At 41.1% G+C, this 20,083-nt stretch overlaps 1 protein-coding gene across 6 annotated transcripts in view; it reads left to right on the top strand.

The window, feature by feature from the left end:
- ICE1 (interactor of little elongation complex ELL subunit 1) overlaps positions 1-20,083 on the top strand; it is a 467,878-nt gene that overhangs the window by 200,905 nt on the left and 246,890 nt on the right. For all 6 annotated transcript variants that reach the window (XM_073630761.1, XM_073630760.1, XM_073630759.1 and 3 more), the window contains one exon: positions 19,378-19,461. In XM_073630761.1, the coding sequence (XP_073486862.1) occupies positions 19,378-19,461 (84 nt within the window). The remainder of the gene's footprint in view (positions 1-19,377; positions 19,462-20,083) is intronic.

Here is a 20,083-nt window from a genome sequence, read left to right as displayed (position 1 = left end):
GTAAAACAAGTTCCAGCATAACATACAGGGCTATCCCATACGACTGTCCAGCCAAGATAACTCTGACTCTGGGTCAGTATAGAAATGTGCTCGATCGCCGTCAATCACCCGTAACTTGCTCGGGTATAGTAAGCTGAATTTCAGACCTTTTTCCCGGAGACGGCGTCTGGCTTCGGTAAAAGAGCGGCGGCGTTGTATCTCTGGCGAATAATCGGGGAAAAGCATAATCTTCCCATTATTGAAACGTAGATCCTGCTTTTCCCTGGCAGCTGCAAGTATCCTGTCACGGTCCCTGTAGTTCAACAGACGGAGGAGAAAAGGTCTTGGAGGGGCCCCAGGGACCGGTGGTACAGGAGGCACCCTGTGTGCTCTTTCAACCACAAAGTAGGAGGCATGGCGGGTAAATCCAGCAGGGAGACTAGAAAGGTTTCTGCGAACTCAGCAGGCCTGGCACCTTCTACGCGTTCAGGGAGGCCTATTATGCGGATATTATTTCTGCAAAGTCTATTTTTGGTGTCAATAGACTTATCTTGCAGGGCTTTGACCTGTAATTGTAGCGCACGTAGGTCCCAGGAGTCTGATCTCATGTCGTCCTCCAGTTGAGATATGCGGCCTTCAGCTTCCGCAAAACGGGACCTAACTTTATCCATGTCATGCCTAATCAGGCTGACATCAGTCACCAGGTGGTCGATTTTGACCATTACTGAGTCGTTCCCTGCTTTTATGGCTGCCAGAAGCTCAGCGTGAGATGCTGCCTGAGCTGCGGTTAGGTCAGAGGGGGTCTGAGTACTCACAGACATCGTGACTGTTGGAAGCCTCGTGTGCAAGATGGCGGCCGACGACCGGGAGATTGCCGCGGAGGAAGAACGGAGCTGGCCTGGAGACAGCGGAGGAGCCCTCGGGGTGCTGGTGTTCCTCTTCGACCCCAGGATGACGGAATAGAACCGAAAATGAGGAGTTTTTGGCAGTGAAATAGATGTCAGGATAGAAATTAGAGCGGAGCTCGGCCTCAGCACGTCTTCTTCCTCTCACGCCCCCCCCCACAGTGATGCCCGTTTAAAGGAAATAATTGAGGGTAGGAATGCTTGAAGGCCATACCTACAACAAGGGGAATGGCAAACCCCATATCAAAATGAATGGAGAACACCATATCAATATTACCCACAGCAACATGGGGAAGAAAGGTGATGGAAAGACACATATTAGGCACCCCAGGATGTGGAAAGAGATTACGGTATGCCAGTAGAGGAAGAGAGGAGGCAGGAAGAGAAAAAGGAAAAGAGAAGGGTAGATTTGGGATTGTTTAATAGTGCTTGATTTTTGTAAGACGCTTTATCCAAAACAGTGGGTTTCCAACCCCATATGCCCACAAACTACCTTTCATTACTACAGTATAGCCCCCATATACATGTCAAACTAAAGATCATTAATAAAGCAATTAAGATCTATATCCTGGTTCAAACTCGGAATCTGAGGTATTGAGCTGATAGATCCACTGAGTTTTGTTCTGTGAGATTTGCTTACGCATCTCACTACCCCTTCAGTGCTGGTATATACTGTCAATTCCAAAAAAAACTGAGTGATGTGGGGTCTCTCTATTGTGTTTTTAAGCTATAGTGGTTGGAAACACTATGTTTAAATCCTTTTCGTATATTAACGTGTTCTCCTATACCAGGCTTATGCAATTAGCGGACCTCCAGCTGTTGCAGAACTACAAGTCTCATGAGGCATAGCAGGACTCTGACAGCCACAAGCATGACACCCAGAGGCAGAGGCATGATGGGACTTGTAGTTTTGCAACAGCTGGAGGTCCACTAATTGCATATCCCTGTCCTTTACCTTTGCAAAGATAATTGTTGTTCTCCTTACGTACCTCAGCCCACATGGGCTGACAAGCATGTAGATTACAAACTTGGTCCTACAGGTAATCAATTAATATTATACTCCCTTCCATCCGATGCTGGAAATGTTTCAACCTTTCGCCTCTTGTCTCTAGTAGTTCTGCAGGCTTTACATCTCCCACATGTAAAAAACCCTTTTCTTTCCAGAAAAGTTTTTACCTTTTTTGGGAGGTTCCAACACATTCTTGGCTATTATGTTCCTCAAACCATGGGCTCATTTATATATACATTGCATTTTTTTGGAGAGTTATACCTTGATAAAATTGGCTAATATTGCCTCTAATCCTTGGTTTTAACAGATCCTCTTTTCATCATATTCACTTCATTTCTGACCTTTTTTAGTTCCTTTTCTTTTTCAGTTCCTTTTCTTTTTCCTTTTTCTTTAAATCTTTCTCTTTAAATCTTTCTATGAATTTATCAGTTTGGGTTACATAATCTTTCATATTTGCACAATTCTAATTTTAATCAGTACAAACTGGCCCTTGGGTATACCCTTCCCCCAACTTGGGTCATGGCAACTTCTTGTTGATATATCCATTTTTGTCCACAGTTTTGAAATATGTTCTGGTATTGAGTCTACTCCCTTCCTTGAAAATTTCTAGATCTAGGATCGAATCAATTTGTGATTCCATTCCTCCCGTGAGTTTGATGTCATAAGGATTGTTATTTAGGAATAGGAGGAATTTAACCAGATCTTCTTGTCTTCTTTCCCCCACAATCATAATATCATTGATTAATCTTCGATAATATTTAAACTGTCCTGTGAAAAAACAAACTCCTTGACCCATTAAGTAAGAAACAGGTTTGCAACACTGGGGGCATACTTGGCCCCCATTGGTACTCCCCTCACTTGATTGAAGAACTCATTTTGGTGCCAGAAATAGTTGTTTGACATAGAGTTCCTTTTTGGAAGGTTTATTTTTGGCTATCTGTGAATTCTTTAGGTGTGTTTGTCCTTCCATTGCTCATCTCTCTGCTTCCCTAGCATCACTTTGTTTTATGTTTGTATACAAGGATTTCATATCCACTGTGGCTAACAAGGTGGATTCTCCTACCTAAACATCTTGCAAAGAGATTACAGTGTCCCTACTATCCTTTAAAAATGTTCTGCCATTAACTGCCAGTGGCTGGAGAAATATATCAAGATATTCTCCCATTCTTTATGCCCCGTACACACGGTCGGATTTTCCGAAGGAAAATGTGTGATAGGACCTTGTTGTCAGAAATTCCGACTGTGTGTGGGCTCCATCACACATTTTCCATCGGAATTTCCGACACACAAAGTTTGAGAGCAGGCTATAAAATTTTCCGACAACAAAATCCGTTGTCGGAAATTCCGATCGTGTGTACACAAATCCGACGGACAAAGTGCCACGCATGCTCAGAATAAATAGAGATGAAAGCTATTGGCCACTGCCCCATTTATAGTCCCGACATACGTGTTTTACGTCACCGCGTTCAGAATGATCGGATTTTCCGACAACTTTGTGTGACCGTGTGTGTGCAAGACAAGTTTGAGCCAACATCCGTTGGAAAAAATCCTAGGATTTTGTTGTCGGAATGTCCGAACAAAGTCCAACCGTGTGTACGGGGCATTATAAGTAGTAGAAAGAGGTAAGTGGTGCTGCCCGTCACCTGAAGAGTGAACCTTCAAAGGTGAATTGCACTTCACATATAAAAGTGCAAGTGCTATTATAACCAACAATAATATATATATATAAAAACAAAAGAATTTGTGTAGAACCAGTGGTCAAAGTATTAGAAACTCTAAAAATGCATACTATAATACCAACCTCATATGCTTGAAAAGTGAAACAACATCAATCCCTTTTAATGGTACAACTGATTGTGCATACAAACACAAAAAAAGACTAAAAAAATGTATGTATGTGTCCAACACACTGGCGTGAAGATAAAAGGTGTAAATATATACAAATAAAAAGTCCAACACACTGGTGTGAAAATAAGAATGTGTGAATATGTAAGAATAAAATAAAAAAAATTAAAGTAAAAAATAAAAATGAAAAATAAAAAGTCCAGTCCTTAATACAAATTGCAATATTTGCAAGTGCAGGTATTCAAAGTGACTTGTGCATACACTTAATCGTGAATCCTGAGTGGGAAGTTAAGTGACACTCGTGCTCGCCCTCAGTTCCACACTCACCAGCACTCACCAGATCCTTATACCCCTACAGGGGTAAAGCGCATGTAGTCAGGTTTAGTTGTGATTATCCAAATCAATCACCTCCTCCGTGGCACACCTAACCATAGGGTATCTTTTTGTGTGTGTCCATTCAACAAAGTGCTGACAGATGATTATATATATATATATATATATATATATATATATATATATATATATATATATATATATATATATATATATATATATATATATATATATATATATTAATCTCTCTTTTTGAGAACTGGTGCCCAAAACTGAACTGCATGTTCCAGATGAGGTCTTACAAAATGATGTCTCTCTCTCTGGAGTCCATACCTCTCAAGAAAGGACTTTGCTCGCTTTGGAAACAGCAGCTTGGCATTGCATGCTATTATTGAGCTTATGATCTACCAAAACCCCCAGATCCTTCACCATTGATTCCCCCTAGTATGTATGATGCATGCATATTCTTAGCCCCCAAGTGCATAACTTTTATATTTATCAACATTAAACCTCATTTGCCACTCAGTTACCCAATTAGACATTGCATTGAGGTCAGCTTGTAAATTGGAGACATCCTGTAAGGACGTTATTCCACTGCATAGCTTAGTGTCATCTGCAAAGACAGAAATGGTGTTTTTAATCCCAGACCCTATATCATTTATAAAGGTATTAAAAAGTAAGGGTCCCAGCACTGAACTTTGAGGTACACACTAATAACCTTAGACCATTAGACCTTAGACCATTCAGAGGTAGTCATTAGCCACTACTCTCTGATTTCTGTCTTTTAGCCAGTTTTCTATCCATCTACAAATTGACTTTTCCAAGCCTGTGGACTTTACCTTACACATGACTGTCTTTTAGCCAGTTTTCTATCCATTTACAAATTGACTTTTCCAAGCCTGTGGACTTATACCACGTCCACAGCCACCCCTCTGTCCAAGGTTTTACTTACCTCCTCATAAAAAGATATCGGGTTTGTTTGACAACTTCTGTATTTCATAAATCAGTGCTGTCTGTTGCTTAAAATATTTTTTTTTACAGCAAGAACTCGTCTGTGGTCTTTTATTAAAATATTCTCCAGTATCTTCCCAACTATAGAAGTTAAACAGGTTTATAGTTACTTGGCAAAGACTTTGATCCCTTTTTAAATATGGGCACCACATTGGCCCTGCGCCAATCCAGTGGTACCATTTCAGTCATTAACGAGTCCCTAAATATAAACAATGGCCTTGAAATGACCGCTCAATTCTTTTAGGATTTGTGGGTGGATGTCATCTGGTCCAGGTGCTTTATCCACCTTTATTCTGTGAAAATATTTCTGGACCATATCACTTTTGAGCCATTGTGAATCATTTGGGGCTGTCACTACCACCCCCTTTATGGACATGAGCTCCCCCATGCTCCCTTGTATACACAGAGCTGAAGAAAGTATTTAATACATTTGCCTTCTCTTTGTCCCCAGTCACCCACTCTAGATTATTTTGTAAAGGGCCTACATGCTCAGACCTGACCTTTTTACTATTACTATATTTGAAGAATTTTTTGGGGTTTGTCCAACTATCTTTTGCAATCTGCCGTTCGTTTTGAATTTTTGCGTCCTTGATTTCCTTTTTACATATTCAGTTATATTCCTTGTAACATTTAAATGTTGATGGTGTTTTATATATATATATGGCCATGAGCCTCAAAGGTTTTATTTTTAGCCCTTTAAACTTATTCTCCATGGGAATATACTTTGCAGTGAGTTTACATAAGTCACTTTGAAGAATTCCCGTTTCTGTTATGTGTCCATTGATGCCAATATTCCTTCCCAGTCTAAATCCTGGAGAACAGCCCTCATCCTTGGAATATTTTCTCTCTTAAAGTTAAGTGTTTTTATCTTACCCGTATGTGTTTATTGCTTACAGCTAACATTAAATTAAATCATGTCATGGTCACTGCTACCCAGATGCTCTTTCATATGAATATTGGTAATAGGCTCTGCATGGTTTGAGATTACCAGGTCCAGCATAGCTTCATTCCTAGTCGGGGCCTCAATAAACTGGACCATAAAATTGTCTTGTAATAGGTTTATACATTTTTGCCCTTTGGAGTAATGGCACTACTGGGACAGTTAATTTCCAGGTAGTTAAAATCCCCCATTATTATCACTGTCCCAGCCTTTGCAGCCCTTTCCATCTGTGCAAGGAGCTGAGTCTCCACCTCCTCACTAACACTGGGAGGTCTATAACAAACTCCAATGACAACCTTTGTAGTACACACACCCATATACAGATCCACCCATAATGCTTCAGACTCGTCACACTCTCCATCAACTAGGTCCTCTTTCACACTCTCTTTGAGATCACTTCTCACATAGAGACAGACACCACCGTTTTACCCTGTCTTTCTGAAAGAGAGCATAGCCAGGAATATTAATAGTCGTGAGAAGACTGAAGCCAAGATCCAGCAATACTAATTGGATCATAGTTCTCCTCGTGCACCAGAGCTTCCAACTCACCTATTTTGCTTGGCAGACTTCTGGCATTGGTGAACAAACACTTTAATTCATTGTCACATTTTACAAACGTATGTTGCATATTTTTTTATTTTAGTACAAATAGTACCCTTTCCAATGGTTGTTTGTAACATAGGTACCTTCATATCATCTGCCATAGCCCTCCTCCCATCTTTCCCCATTCCACCCACCAATAGGGGATGACACCTGTCTGCCCTATTATAATCTAGTTCACCCTTCCCCCCAAAATCCTAGTTTAAATACTCCTCCAGCCTTCCCATAAACCTCTTCCAGCACAGTGGACCCCCTTCAATTTAGGTGCAAACCATCTTTAGCATATAGGTTGCACCCCAATGAAAAGTCAGCCCAGTGCTCTAAAAACCCAAATCCCTCCTCCTTAGACCAGGTCTTTAGCCATGCATTCAGCTCTCTAATCACCCCCTGCCTTTCCTGTGTTGCGCATGGCACAGGCAATATTTCAGAGAATATCACTTTGGATGGCCTTCCCTTCAACTTGTAGCCTAGTTCTTTAAATTGGTTCTTAAGGAGCCTCCACCTTCCATATAGTCTGTCATTGGTTCCAACGACGATCAAGACAGCTGGGTCATGCCTACCCCCTCCCAGTAATTTATCAACCCGGTATCTGTGGGGCTTTAACATTAAGATATCTGGCCTCCTTTTTTTCCTTTTTTTTTTTTTTTTTTTTTATCCAAAATCCCTTTTTTAGCCCCTTTCTTAATTCATTCCTCCAATCCTTTCTTCAATGTAGAGGTGGAGTTCCCTTTTAAAGGGGTTGTAAAGCTTAGTGTTTTTTCACCTTAATGCATCCTATGCCCCTGTTTTACTTACCTGAGACCTGAATCTTCTTGGGCGCGATCCCACGTTGCTTTCACCGAGCTCTAGTCGGCTCTTCATTGGATGATTGATAGCAGCGCAGCCATTGGCTCCCGCTGCTGTCAATCAAATAGATGACGCTGCGCGCCGGTGGGCGGGGCTGAGTCATACACTTGGCGGCTGTGGCCGCCGAGTGTATCACACGGGAGCGCACACGCAAGGTAAACCCCTCGGGAGAGAGCTTCCCAGAGGTGGTTAGTTCTTGCGGGGAGGAGCCGCCGTGGGACCCCAGAAGACGAGGATCGGGGCCACTCTGTGCAAAACGAACTGCACAGTGGAGGTAAGTATGACGTGTTTGTTTTTTTAAAAAGATAAAAAATGAACCCATGGTATCCCTTTATGTTTCCTATGTATTTTGATAATTTTCTAATTTTTGCAATTCGGCCTCATAGTCCCCCTTGGTGAGAGTTACCAGCCCACCCCTCTTATACGCAGGTCTGATAACAGTACCTTGTTTGCTTTCCAATTCCCTTCCCATATTTTCTTGGTAGATCTATTTTTTCTGACCTGTATTTTTTTGACCTCATGTTTTTTAAGACTTCAATGTTTTGGTATGTACTAAATTTAGGGTTAACAACAGACTTATTCTTTAAACTGCTGTGTTTGTAACCTGAATGCATCTCATGTGTACCTTTTCCCTGATTCTCCAAGAAAAAGTTTTCTTATGTTTAATTCCCTTGCAAATTTTTCTACATCCACAAAAATCTCAAATTTGTCTAGGAATTTGGCCGGGGCAAACTTCAGGCCATCCTGCAGAACTTCCAGTTCAGCTTCCAAAAACTCTGCACCTTCTGAATTAAACAATCCCAAATCTACCCTTCTCTCCTTTTTTTTTTTTTTTTTTTTTTTTCTTTCTCCCTCCTCTGCATCCTCTCTAGCTCCTCTGGCATAATCTCTTTTCACATCCTTGGGTGCCCAATATGTGTCTTTCCATCCTCTTTCTTCCCTCTGTTGCTATGGGTAATATTTATATGGAGTTCTCCATTCATCTTGATATGGGGTTCGCCATTCCCCTTGTTGTGGGTATGGCCTTCGAGTATTCCTACCTTGATTATTTCCTCTAAACCAGCATCATTGTGCTTATACAAGGAATACATATTTTAATGTAGTATGAATCATTAGGCGTGTGGGGAATACAACCCCTGGCAAAAATTATGGAATCACCAGTCCCTGAGGATGTCCCTTCAGTTGTTTATTGTTGTAGAAAAAAAGCAGATCACAGACATGGCCAAAAACTAAAGGCATTTGAAATGGCAACTTTCTGGCTTTAAGAAACACTAAAAGAAATCAAGAAAAATAATTGTGGTGGCCAGTAACAGTTAGATTTATAGAAGCACAGGGAATAAATTATGGAATCACTCAACTCTGAGGAAAAAATTATGGAATCATGAAAAACAAACAAAATAACACTCCAACACATCACTAGTACTTTGTTGCACCACCTCTGGCTTTTATAACTGCTTGCAGTCTCTGAGGCATTGACTTAATGAGTGATAAACAGTACTCTTCATCAATCTGGCTCCAGCCTTCTCTGATTGCTGTTGCCAAATCATTTATAGAACAAGCACAGGGAATAAATTATGGAATCACTCAATTCTGAGGAAAAAATTATGGAATCACCCTGTAAATTTTCATTACAAACACTGACACCTGCATCAGATTAAATCTGCTTGTTAGTATGTAGGTAAAGAGGGTAAATCATCACGCAGTGTTGCACAAGATGTTGGTTGTTCACAGTCGGCTGTGTCTAAAACATGGACCAAATACAAACAACATGGGAAGGTGGTTAAAGGCAAGCATACTGGTAGACCAAGGAAGACAGGAAACTTAAAGCAATATGCCTTGAAAACAGAAAATGTACAACAAAACAAATGAGGAACAAATGGGAGGAAACTGGAGTCAACATCTGTGACCGAACTGTAAGGAACCGCCTAAAGGAAATGGGATTTACATACAGGAAAGCTAAAAGAAAGCCATCTCTAATAGGGCGTACACACGGTCGGACTTTGTTCGGACATTCCGACAACAAAATCCTAGGATTTCTTCTGACGGATGTTGGCTCAAACTTGTCTTGCATACACACGGTCACACAAAGTTGTCGGAAAATCCGATCGCTCTAAACGCGGTGACGTAAAACATGTACGTCGGGACTATAAACGGGGCAGTGGCCAATAGCTTTCATCTCTTTATTTATTCTGAGCATGCGTGGCACTTTGTCCGTCGGATTTGTGTACACACGATCGGAATTTCCGACAACGGATTTTGTTGTCGGAAAATTTTATCTCCTGCTGTCCAACTTTGTGTGTCGGAAAATCCGATGGAAAATGTCCGATGGAGCCCACACACGGTTGGAATTTCCGACAACACGCTCCGATCAGACATTTTCCATCGGAAAATCCGACCGTGTGTACGGGGCATCTCACTTAAACACAAAAAAACAAGGTTACAATGGGCTAAGGAAAGGCAATCGTGGACTGTGGATGATTGGATGAAAGTCATATTCAGTGATGAATCTCGAATCTGCATTGGGCAAGGTGATGATGCTGGAACGTTTGTTTGGTGCCTGTCTGAAGAAAACATGCAAATTTCCACAGTCAATTATGATATGGGGCTGCATGTCAGGTAAAGGCACTGGGGAGATGGCTGTCATTAAATCTTCAATAAATGCACAGGTTTACATTGAAATTTTGGACACTTTTCTTATCCCATCTATTGAAAGGATGTTTGGGGATAATGAATTCCTTGTAGAAAGACACATAAGGTCAATGTCATGGCCTGCAAACAGTCCGGATCTCAATCCTATTGAAAATCTGTGGTGGAAGTTAAAGAAAATGGTCCATGACAAGGCTCCATCCTGTAAAGATGATTTGGCAACAGCAATCAGAGAAGGCTGGAGCCAGATTGATGAAGAGTACTGTTTATCACTCATTAAGTCAATGCCTCAGAGACTGCAAGCAGTTATAAAAGCCAGAGGTGGTGCAACAAAGTACTAGTGATGTGTTGGAGTGTTATTTTGTTTGTTTTTCATGATTCCATAATTTTTTCCTCAGAGTTGAGTGATTCCATAATTTATTCCCTGTGCTTGTTCTATAAATCTAACTATTACTGGCCACCACAATTATTTTTCTTGATTTATTTTAGTGTTTCTTAAAGCCAGAAAGTTGCCATTTGAAATGCCTTTAATTTTTGGCCATGTCTATGATCTGCTTTTTTTCTACAACAATAAACAACTGAAGGAACATCCTCAGGGACTGGTGATTCCATAATTTTTGCCAGGGGTTGTAGTACATTTTTAAAGTAAAGATTAGGTATGTATAGTAGGCAGTGGTGTTGCACCTAGTATCTAGATCTTAATGAACACATTTATAAATAGGGTTATGTATTGCATTATAAGGTCTGAGATTCTATAGTGCACTTGATCTATGAAGATCGAGACCACCTCGATCAGCAACAGAAAAATATGGAAGAAGTGTTTGATCTAACCCTATAAAGAACTATGCGCAGAATTGGGGTGCAGGTCATATGGTTTGATTTTAATTCATTTTTATATACTTTTTTAAATATGCAAGACGTTTTGTGTATGGGAGAGCTTCCATCCACCAACAGTATTGCATCAGCGGGTATAAGGTCTTTGGGAAAATGGCGGTGACCGGACTTCCAGATGATGCTAATACAGTGAAATGCATAGAGGTCGGATCGCAAGTGACGTCGCCGCTGATTTGCTATTGGAACATACGCCATGGCTTGGTGAGAGGAACGGCGGTATTTGTCAAACCATTTCATGGATCTTTGGGCTACATTTTAACACAGATACGCTGATCGAGCTGGTGTCAGTCTGTGCACTAAAACATGTAAGCTCATGGATTGTGGGATAAGTTTTAATGGGAGAATTCTTAATAAAACGGTGTTGCACGATTACTCTGTTATTTTCCTTTCTTGGTGATTGATGCTTATCCATGTGAGGGTAATACATGTTGAATGAAGGAGGAAACGCTGCTTGTCCTAAGAAGCAGTGAAATTAAATTCTGGTCTTTTTGGCTAAATAACAAGGCGTGATTGACCCAGAGGGCCTTAGGGCTCTGGTGAGTGCATTCATAGCATCACTGGCGGTGGAGCACTTTTTTTGTGTTACGTGATAGAATCATTCATTTAGAAGCACGGTGGATGGGAAGAAATTTACCAAGTGTAATAACACTGGACTTTGTTGTTCAATATTACAAAGGACTTTCTTTTCTTTTTTATATATTTTTCAGAAATATTTATGCTGATTCAACATTGTTACATGTTTGTGATTTAAAAGTTTAATTATAGTGACAGGCTAGGTTTCCACTATTGCGACCCCAAAGTCACGCAATTTACAGCGCAACTTTGCAATGCGATTTTTGATGCGATGTAATTCGACTGGTGAGAACCATGGGGAGAACAAGTTGCACCAAAGTTGTAACAAAGTAGTACAAAAACCTTTTTTGGAGTCTCTGCGACTTGAGTTGCACCTATTAGAACGGGGACCATTGAATTACATGAATTTTGACTTGTCATGCGACTTCACGTTTCTAGTCGCACAACAACTCTCAGTAGTGGAAACAAAGCCTAAGTGTGTAAATGGTAATGGTGTTTGCGCTGTGAGGGGAAAGGAAAAAAAGAGAGAGAGGAGTGTAGATCAAAAATACTAATGAAATATTAAAAAATATAGTAGTAAATAACATGTGCATCCAATAAATGTGCATCCAATAGGAAATGGTGACTAGTGCAGTAAAAATATGTAAACCAGACCAAAGTGAATAAAAATGATGAAAGTCCAAGGGCTGGTGAAAGAATATATAAATCTAAATAAAATAAAGTCCAGAGCAAACAATATATAAGAAAAAGGACACTTCCACCACCAAAGCCCTTGGACTTTCACCATTTTTATGTTTATATTTATTCACTTTGGTCTGGTTTACATATTTTTACTGCACTAGTCACCATTTCCTATTGGATGCACATTTATTTCATGTGTTATTTACTACTATATTTTTTAATATTTCATTAGTATTTTGATCTACACCCCTCTCTCTTTTTTCCCTTCCCCTCACAGCGCAAACACCATTACCATTTACACATCATCTTGTTTCTTTTAGGATCAGAGTCACAGGTGTTTGCAGCAGTGTCCCCTTAGTTTTAATTTGTATAGACAGCGCAGGAGTTTTTTTCTATACACAAAGCCTAAGTGTGTTTCACACTTAAAGGGGCAACTGTTGCATTTTTTTTACATACAGTTGTGCTCATAAGTTTACATAGCATGGCAGAATTTATGATTTCTTGGCCATTTTTCAGAGTATGTAAATAACACAAAAACTTTTCTTTCACTCATGGTTAGTGTTTGGCTGAACCTATTTATTATCAATTGTGTTTACTCTTTTTATATCATAATTGCAACAGAAACTACCCAAATTACCCTGATCAAAAGTTTACACACCCCAGTTCTTAATACCCTGTATTGCCCCCTTTAACATCAATGACAGCTTGAAGTCTTTTGTGGTATTTCTGGATGAGGCTCTTTATCTTCTCATATGGTAAAGCTGCCCATTCCTTTTGGCAAAAAGCCTCCAGTTCTGTAAATTCTTGGGCTGTCTTGCATTAACTGCACATTTGAGATCTCCCCAGAGTGGCTCAATGATATTGAGGTCAGGAGACTGAGATGGCTACTCCACAACCTTCACTTTATTCTGCTGTAGCCAGTGACAGGTCGACTTGGCCTTGTGTTTTGCATCATTGTCATGTTGGAATGTCCAAGTACATCCCATGTGCAGCTTCCTGGCTGATGAATGCAAATGTTCCTCTGATAACATACTGCGTTCATCTTGCCAACAATTTTGACCAAATTTCCTGTACCTTTGTAGCGCACACATCCCCAAAACATCAGCGATCCACCTCCGTACCTTTCATCATCGGCCTTGTTGACTCCTATCCAAATGTAGCGTTTATGTTTGTGGTTACATCACTCCAAATGACTTTGTGCCAGAAGGTTTGAGGCTTGTCTCTGTGCTGTTTGGTGCATTATAAGCGGAATACTTTGTGGCATTTGTAGTAATGGCTTTCTTCTGGCGACTTGACCATGCAGCCCAGCGCATCTTTCTTCAAGTGCCTACTTTTTGTGCATCTTGAAACAGCCACACCACATGTTTTCAGAGAGTCCTGTATTTCACCTGAAGTTATTTGTGGGTTTTTATTTGCACCCCGACCAATTTTCCTGGCAGTTGTGGCTGAAATTTTAGTTGGTCTACCTGACCATGGTTTGGTTTCAACAGAACCCCTCATTTTCCACTTCTTGATTAGAGTTTGAACACTGCTGATTGGCATTCTCAATTCCTTGGGTATCTTTTTATATCCCTTTCCTGTTTTATACAATTCAACTACCTTTTCCTGCAGATCCTTTGACAATTCTTTTGCTTTCCCCATGACTCAGAATCCAAAAACGTCAGTGCAGCACTAGATGAAAGATGCAATGGTGTGTCAGGAGTCCAGAAACGCATTGACCTTTCATACACACACACACACACACACACACACACACACACACACACACACACACACTAATTACAAGCAAACAGATCACAGGTGAGGACGGTTACCTTTAATAGCCATTCAAACTCCTTTAGTCAACTTGTGTGCATGTTATCAGGCCAAAATCACCAGGGTATGTAAACTTTTGATCAGGGTCATTTGGGTAGTTTCTGTTGCCATTATGATTTAAAGAGTAAATACAGTTGATTGTTAATAAATGGCTTCAGCCAAACACTAACTGTGAGTGAAAGAAATGTTTTGTGTTATTCATATTCTCTGAAAAATGGCCAAGAAATCATAAATTATGCTAGGGTATGTAAACTTATGAGCACAACTGTATATGTATGGTTTAGGTTGGCCCATTTTATATATTTTTACACAATTCATGTTGCGCTTACTGTACCTGTTCTATGAAATAGTTTTGCACAGAGCAGCCAGGATCCTCCTCTTCTCAGGTCCCTCTTCACTGGCCCCTTCCTCCTGTTGAGTGCCCCCACGGCAAGAAGCTTGCTATGGGGGCACATGAGCCGAGCCGCAGCTCTGTGTCCATTCAGACACTTCACTGCAGCTCCACCCCACCCCTCCCTCTCTCTCCTGAGTGGCTAACTAACTTTGACCGCAGCAGGAGCCAATAACGCCGCTGCTGTGTCTCAGCCAGTAAGGAGGGAGAGTCCCGGACCGCCGAGGCACTCGTGTACATCGCTGGATAGAGATGGGGCTTAAGTAGGTATTAGGGGGGCTGCTGCACACAGAAGGTTTTTTATCTTGATGCATTAAGATAAAAAACCTTCTGCTTTTACAACCACTTTAAAGTGGAGGTCCGGCCAAAAAAAATTAAAAGCCAGCAGCTACACATACTGCAGCTGCTGGCTTTTAGAAATAGGACACTTGCCTGTCCTGGAGTCCAGTGATGTCGGTACCACAGCTGATGTTTCCATCAGCTGTCGGCTGCTGCCGCCGCCATTGTGGGTATAGGAGCCTGGCAGTGTAGCCTTACGGCTTCACGCCGGGAACCCTACTGCGCATGCGCGAGGCCCCGCTCCTCTCTCCTACTGGCCCGGTGACAGGGGGAGGAGGAGGGAGCCCCACGGTGACGTCATGGGCCGCGGCGCGGACTCCCGGAAGTGGTAACAGGATACCTGTTTCCCCTCTCCCCCGAAAGGTGCCAATTGTGGCACCGGAGGGGGAGAGGAGACAAATGAGCGGAAGTTCCACTTTTGGGTGGAACGCCGCTTTAAGTTAAAACTGAACAGTATATTTCCAATGTATATTATGATAGACTTGATAGTTATTTGAATGGCTAACATTGCCAGCCCTATGTTTGTTTTTGTTTTTTTTGTTTAATTGTCTTCCTATCTTGGGAAGATATTGGCTAGTGTTTGAACGGTAGCTCCTGGCATCATTATATAGACCGGGGGTCTTCAAACTGCAGCCCGGGGGCATATACGGCCCTTTGCTTGCCTTTATCCAGCCCTTGGGGTACTATTCATCCCACTGATATGAGGCACTGTTCACTGTTGCTCAGTGACACCAACATTGGGGCATAAGTCCTACCACTGACCAGACTGGGGTGCTATTTTTCCCACTGACACTAACAGTTGGGCACTATTGCTCACCCAAATACCAAAGATGGGGCATATTGTTGTTGGCTCATGGCTTATTTTACTGACTTCTTGCCATACAGTGCTACATCCATTTGCTACAAATTTACACAGATTTATTGTATATGGAGAAATAGAAGCAAACACAATATGGCTCCATGCATACTATAAGCATAACCTCTTGCTTACTGGGCAATTAAACTCCCCTCCTGTCCAAACCAATTTTCAGCTTTCAGCGCTGATGCACTTTGACAATTGCGCGGTCATACAACACTGAAATTTTTATATTTTTTTTCCAATAGAGCTTTCTTTTGGTGGTATTTGATCACCTTTGCGGTTTTAATTTTTTGTTAAAAAAATTTAAAAGATCGAATTTAAAAAAAATAAATTATATTTTTTTATATTTTGTTATAAAATTTTGCAAACAGGTCATTTTTCGCCTTCATTGATGTACGCTGATGAGGCGGCACTGATCGGTGGCAGTGATGGGCACTGATGGGTGGCACTAATGGGCACTGATCAGCACTGGTTGGTTACACTGATGGGCAGCACTGGCAGGGGGTACTGGTGGCACATATGAGGCAGAATTGCCTCTTCCTCTTCGGGACCGATGTCCCTTGCACATAAGCCGGTGATTGGCTTTTTTTTTCTCCTCATGCTGTCAGCGTGAGGAGAAAAAAAAAACGATTATCGAGCTTTTGTTTACATCATGTGGTCAGCTGTCATTGGCTGACAGCTGATCATGTGGTAAGGGGCCGTGATCGGCCCCTTACTCGGATCTGTGATTACCCGAGTCTCAGTGACTGTAGCTGAAGCTTTGAAAACCGTTTTAGACTAAAATTGTGTGCATGGACACATAGAATAACCCTATTTGCTTCTGAAGTGAGTTATCTAATTGCATATGTCACCTCTCTTGTCAGTGGGAGAGGATCATTTTTATTCTACTTAAATTTTCCTGTTCAATCCATATACTGACTGCAGCAGTTTTACAGATTACCTTTTTATGTAGCATACTATTTAGGGGGTTTGGTGATAACCGTCCCTCTAAATGACGCCATAACATAGTCTTAAAATAAATAATTTATTTCTAAAACCTTTATATTTTTCTCCTGGCATATAGTACAGCAAATGTTATACACGCTTATTTAAAACATGTTCATTTCCACATGTATTTCAATTACTTTTTGCCTACTCCCATTAATCTGAACATTCTAGAAGGTTGTAAACTTACTTTGTGCAGATCTCCATACATTTACTACTTGAATTCTGTGACAAGTAGTAAATGAGTATTTACTTATGTCCTGTGAGTAGACACTGCTGTGTCAGACATCTCAGAGGCTGCTGTTTGAACAACAGAGGTGCTGAGAGGAGAAGATTCAGGAGGCACAGTCCGTAAAGGAATCACAGCTTGCAGGCAGCAAGGTACCCTGGGGTATAATCTCATTTATTATATTGCACTTTAATGAGGTATGTTATGCTAATTAGGAAAGTTTACACTTACACATATTAGTCATACCAGTGGAGACATATCTTATAAAGAGCGATCTGGGTTTTTTCACCCTTCAGGATATAGGGAGCGCCACCAACCCCATTCTTTATTGTTATTATTTTTGTCCTAAGCGCGTATCTATATTTGCTTTAACTCCAATGTAAAAATGCATATAAAAGCAAAGGAGAAGGCCTTCAAAAAAAATACAAGGCTGAGGGATCATTATCCGCATTCAGACTTTACAAAGAAGGCAACAAGGAATGTATAGGTGCAATTAGGGCGGCTAAGATAGAACACAAAAGACACTTAGCGGAGGAGAGCAAAAAAATCCCAATAAATTGTTTAAGAATATAAACAGTAAAAAAGGGAGCACAGACCATATTGGCCCCATAAAGAATGAGGAAGGAAATCTGGTTACAAAGGATAGGGAGATGGCAAAGCTATTGAATTTATTCTTCTCAGTCTTCACGAGGGAATCGGGGGCTTCAGCAACCAAAACTGCAGTGTTTATCCTCATGACACATTACAGGAAGCACCCACATGGCTAACAGAGGACAGAATTAGAAATAGACTTGGAAAACTTAACATTAATAAGTCACCGGGACCAGATGGCTTGCACACGAGGGTCCTGGGGGAACTCAGTCAAGTAATTGCCAGACCATTGTTCCTAATTTTTACTGACAGTCTACTGACTAGAATGGTACCAGCTGATTGGAGAAAAGCCAATGTAGCTCCAATATTTAAAAAGGGCCAAAATACATCCCTGGGAATTAGACTAGTTAGCCTAACATCAATAGTATGCAAGCTCTTGGAGGGGATGATGAGGGACTATATAAAAGATTTTCTGTATGAAAACTGTATCAGCAGTAATCGGCATGAATTCATGAAGAATCGTTCTTGCCAAACCAATCTATAACATCTAGATAAAGGAAGGCCTGTAGACGTGGTATACCTGGATTTTGCAAAAGCATTTGGCACAGTTCCCCATAAACATTTACTGTACAAAGTAAGGTCCGTTGGCACTGACCATAGGGGTGAGTACATGGATTGAAAACTGGCTACAAGGGCGAGTTCAGAGGGTGGTGATAAATGGGGAGTACTCAGAATGGTCAGGGGTGGAAAGTGGGGTCCACCAGGGTTCTGTGGTGGGATCAATCCTATTTAATTTGTTCATAAAGGACCTGGAGGATGGAGTAAGCAGGGTAATAACTTTGCCGCAAGATGTGGAAACCTTGCAAGAAGATCTCAACAAATGAATGGGGTGGGCAACCCAATGGCAAATGAGGTTTAATGTGGAAAAAATTAAAATAATGCATTTGGGTGGCAAAAATATGAATGCAATCTACTCATGGGGGGGAGAACTTCTGGGGGAATCTAGGATGGAAAAGGACCTGGGGGTCCTAGTAGATGATGGGCTCAGCAATGACATGCAATGCCAGGCTGATGCTAACAAAGCAAACAATATTGGCATGCATTAAAAAGGGGATTAACTCAAGAGATAAAGCGATAATTCTCCCACTCTACAAGACTCTGGTCCGGCCAGACCTAGAGTATGCTGTCCAGTTCTGGGCACCAGTCCTCAAGAAGGATGTACTGGAAATGGAGTGAGTACAGAGAAGGGCAACAAAGCTAATAAAGGGACTGGAGGATATTAGTTATGAAGAAAGGTTACGAACACTGTACTTATTCTCTCTGGAGAAGAGATGCTTGAGAGGGGATATGATTTTAATTTACAAATACCATACTGGTGACCCCACAATAGGGATAAAACTTTTCCGTGGAAGGGAGTTTACTAAGACATGTGGCCACTCATTAAGATTAGAAGAAAAGAGATTTAACCTTAGACTGCATAGAGGGTTCTTTACTGTAAGAGCGGCAAGGATGTTGAATTCACTTCCACAGGTGGTGGTTTCAGCGGGGAGCATCGATAGTTTCAAAAAACTATTAGATAAGCACCTGAACGACCATAACATACAGGGATATACAATGTAATACTGACATAAAATCACACACATAGGTTTGACTTGATGGACTTGTGTCTTTTTTCAACCTCACCTACTATGTTACTATTACTGTGCTAATGCTATAAAACGAAAGTGGATTCTGTGATCTCCTTTAACGGAGCTTGTTTAAATCCACAACTGCTGTTAATTTGTTTATATACTTTACTTTTTTTTTGGTGGAGTAACTAATAGTGCGTGGATCTACCTATTTTGTGTTTTTCATGTTATTCCTATATTAATAATAAATACATATTTTCTCCATTCTTGTATGTCAAGAAAAAATCAGAATTTTGCTTGAAGAACTTTGGGATTGTATAGAGTCCTCAACCGAAAACGGTGATGAGGATAAACCACTGTTAGGTAAGAACTTAACGTTTTCCAAATGTTGCTTTTAGTTTTCTTTTAAAATGGTCTGTAGTCTGTAAATAAATTCAAACTTTTTGCTTCTTTTTCAAGCATATTACTGTTGTAAATGTGTCGCAGTTAAGAGAACAAAAAATGTAAGCCATGATATGTTAAACTCTTCCTGCTCATTATTTGTTTAAAAATGTTCCCTAGCACAATGCCTCATGCTGGCAATATGCTTATAAACATTCGATGTACACAGGCCTATACCTACCTACACAGGAGGGCACAGCCATGTATGCACGCCTATACCTACCTACACAGGAGGGCACAGCCATGTATGCACACCTATACCTACCTACACAGGAAGGCACAGCCATGTACACAGGCCTATACCTACCTACACAGGGGCACAGCCGTATACACAGACCTATAACTACCTACAGAAGCGGGCACTGCCATGTACACAGGCCTATACCTTCCTACAGAGGGGGGCACTGCCATGTACACAGGCCTATACCTTCCTGCAGATGGGGTACACAGGCCTATATTTACCTACACAAGGGGGCACAGCCATGTACACAGGCTTATAACTACCTACAGAGGGGGGCACTGCCATATACAGAGGAGAGCCAGG

This window comes from Aquarana catesbeiana, linkage group LG05, assembly GCF_042186555.1.
Source record: "Aquarana catesbeiana isolate 2022-GZ linkage group LG05, ASM4218655v1, whole genome shotgun sequence".
In the NCBI taxonomy this organism is placed as follows: Eukaryota; Metazoa; Chordata; class Amphibia; order Anura; family Ranidae; genus Aquarana; species Aquarana catesbeiana.
This window is presented reverse-complemented; position numbering and strand designations above follow the sequence as displayed.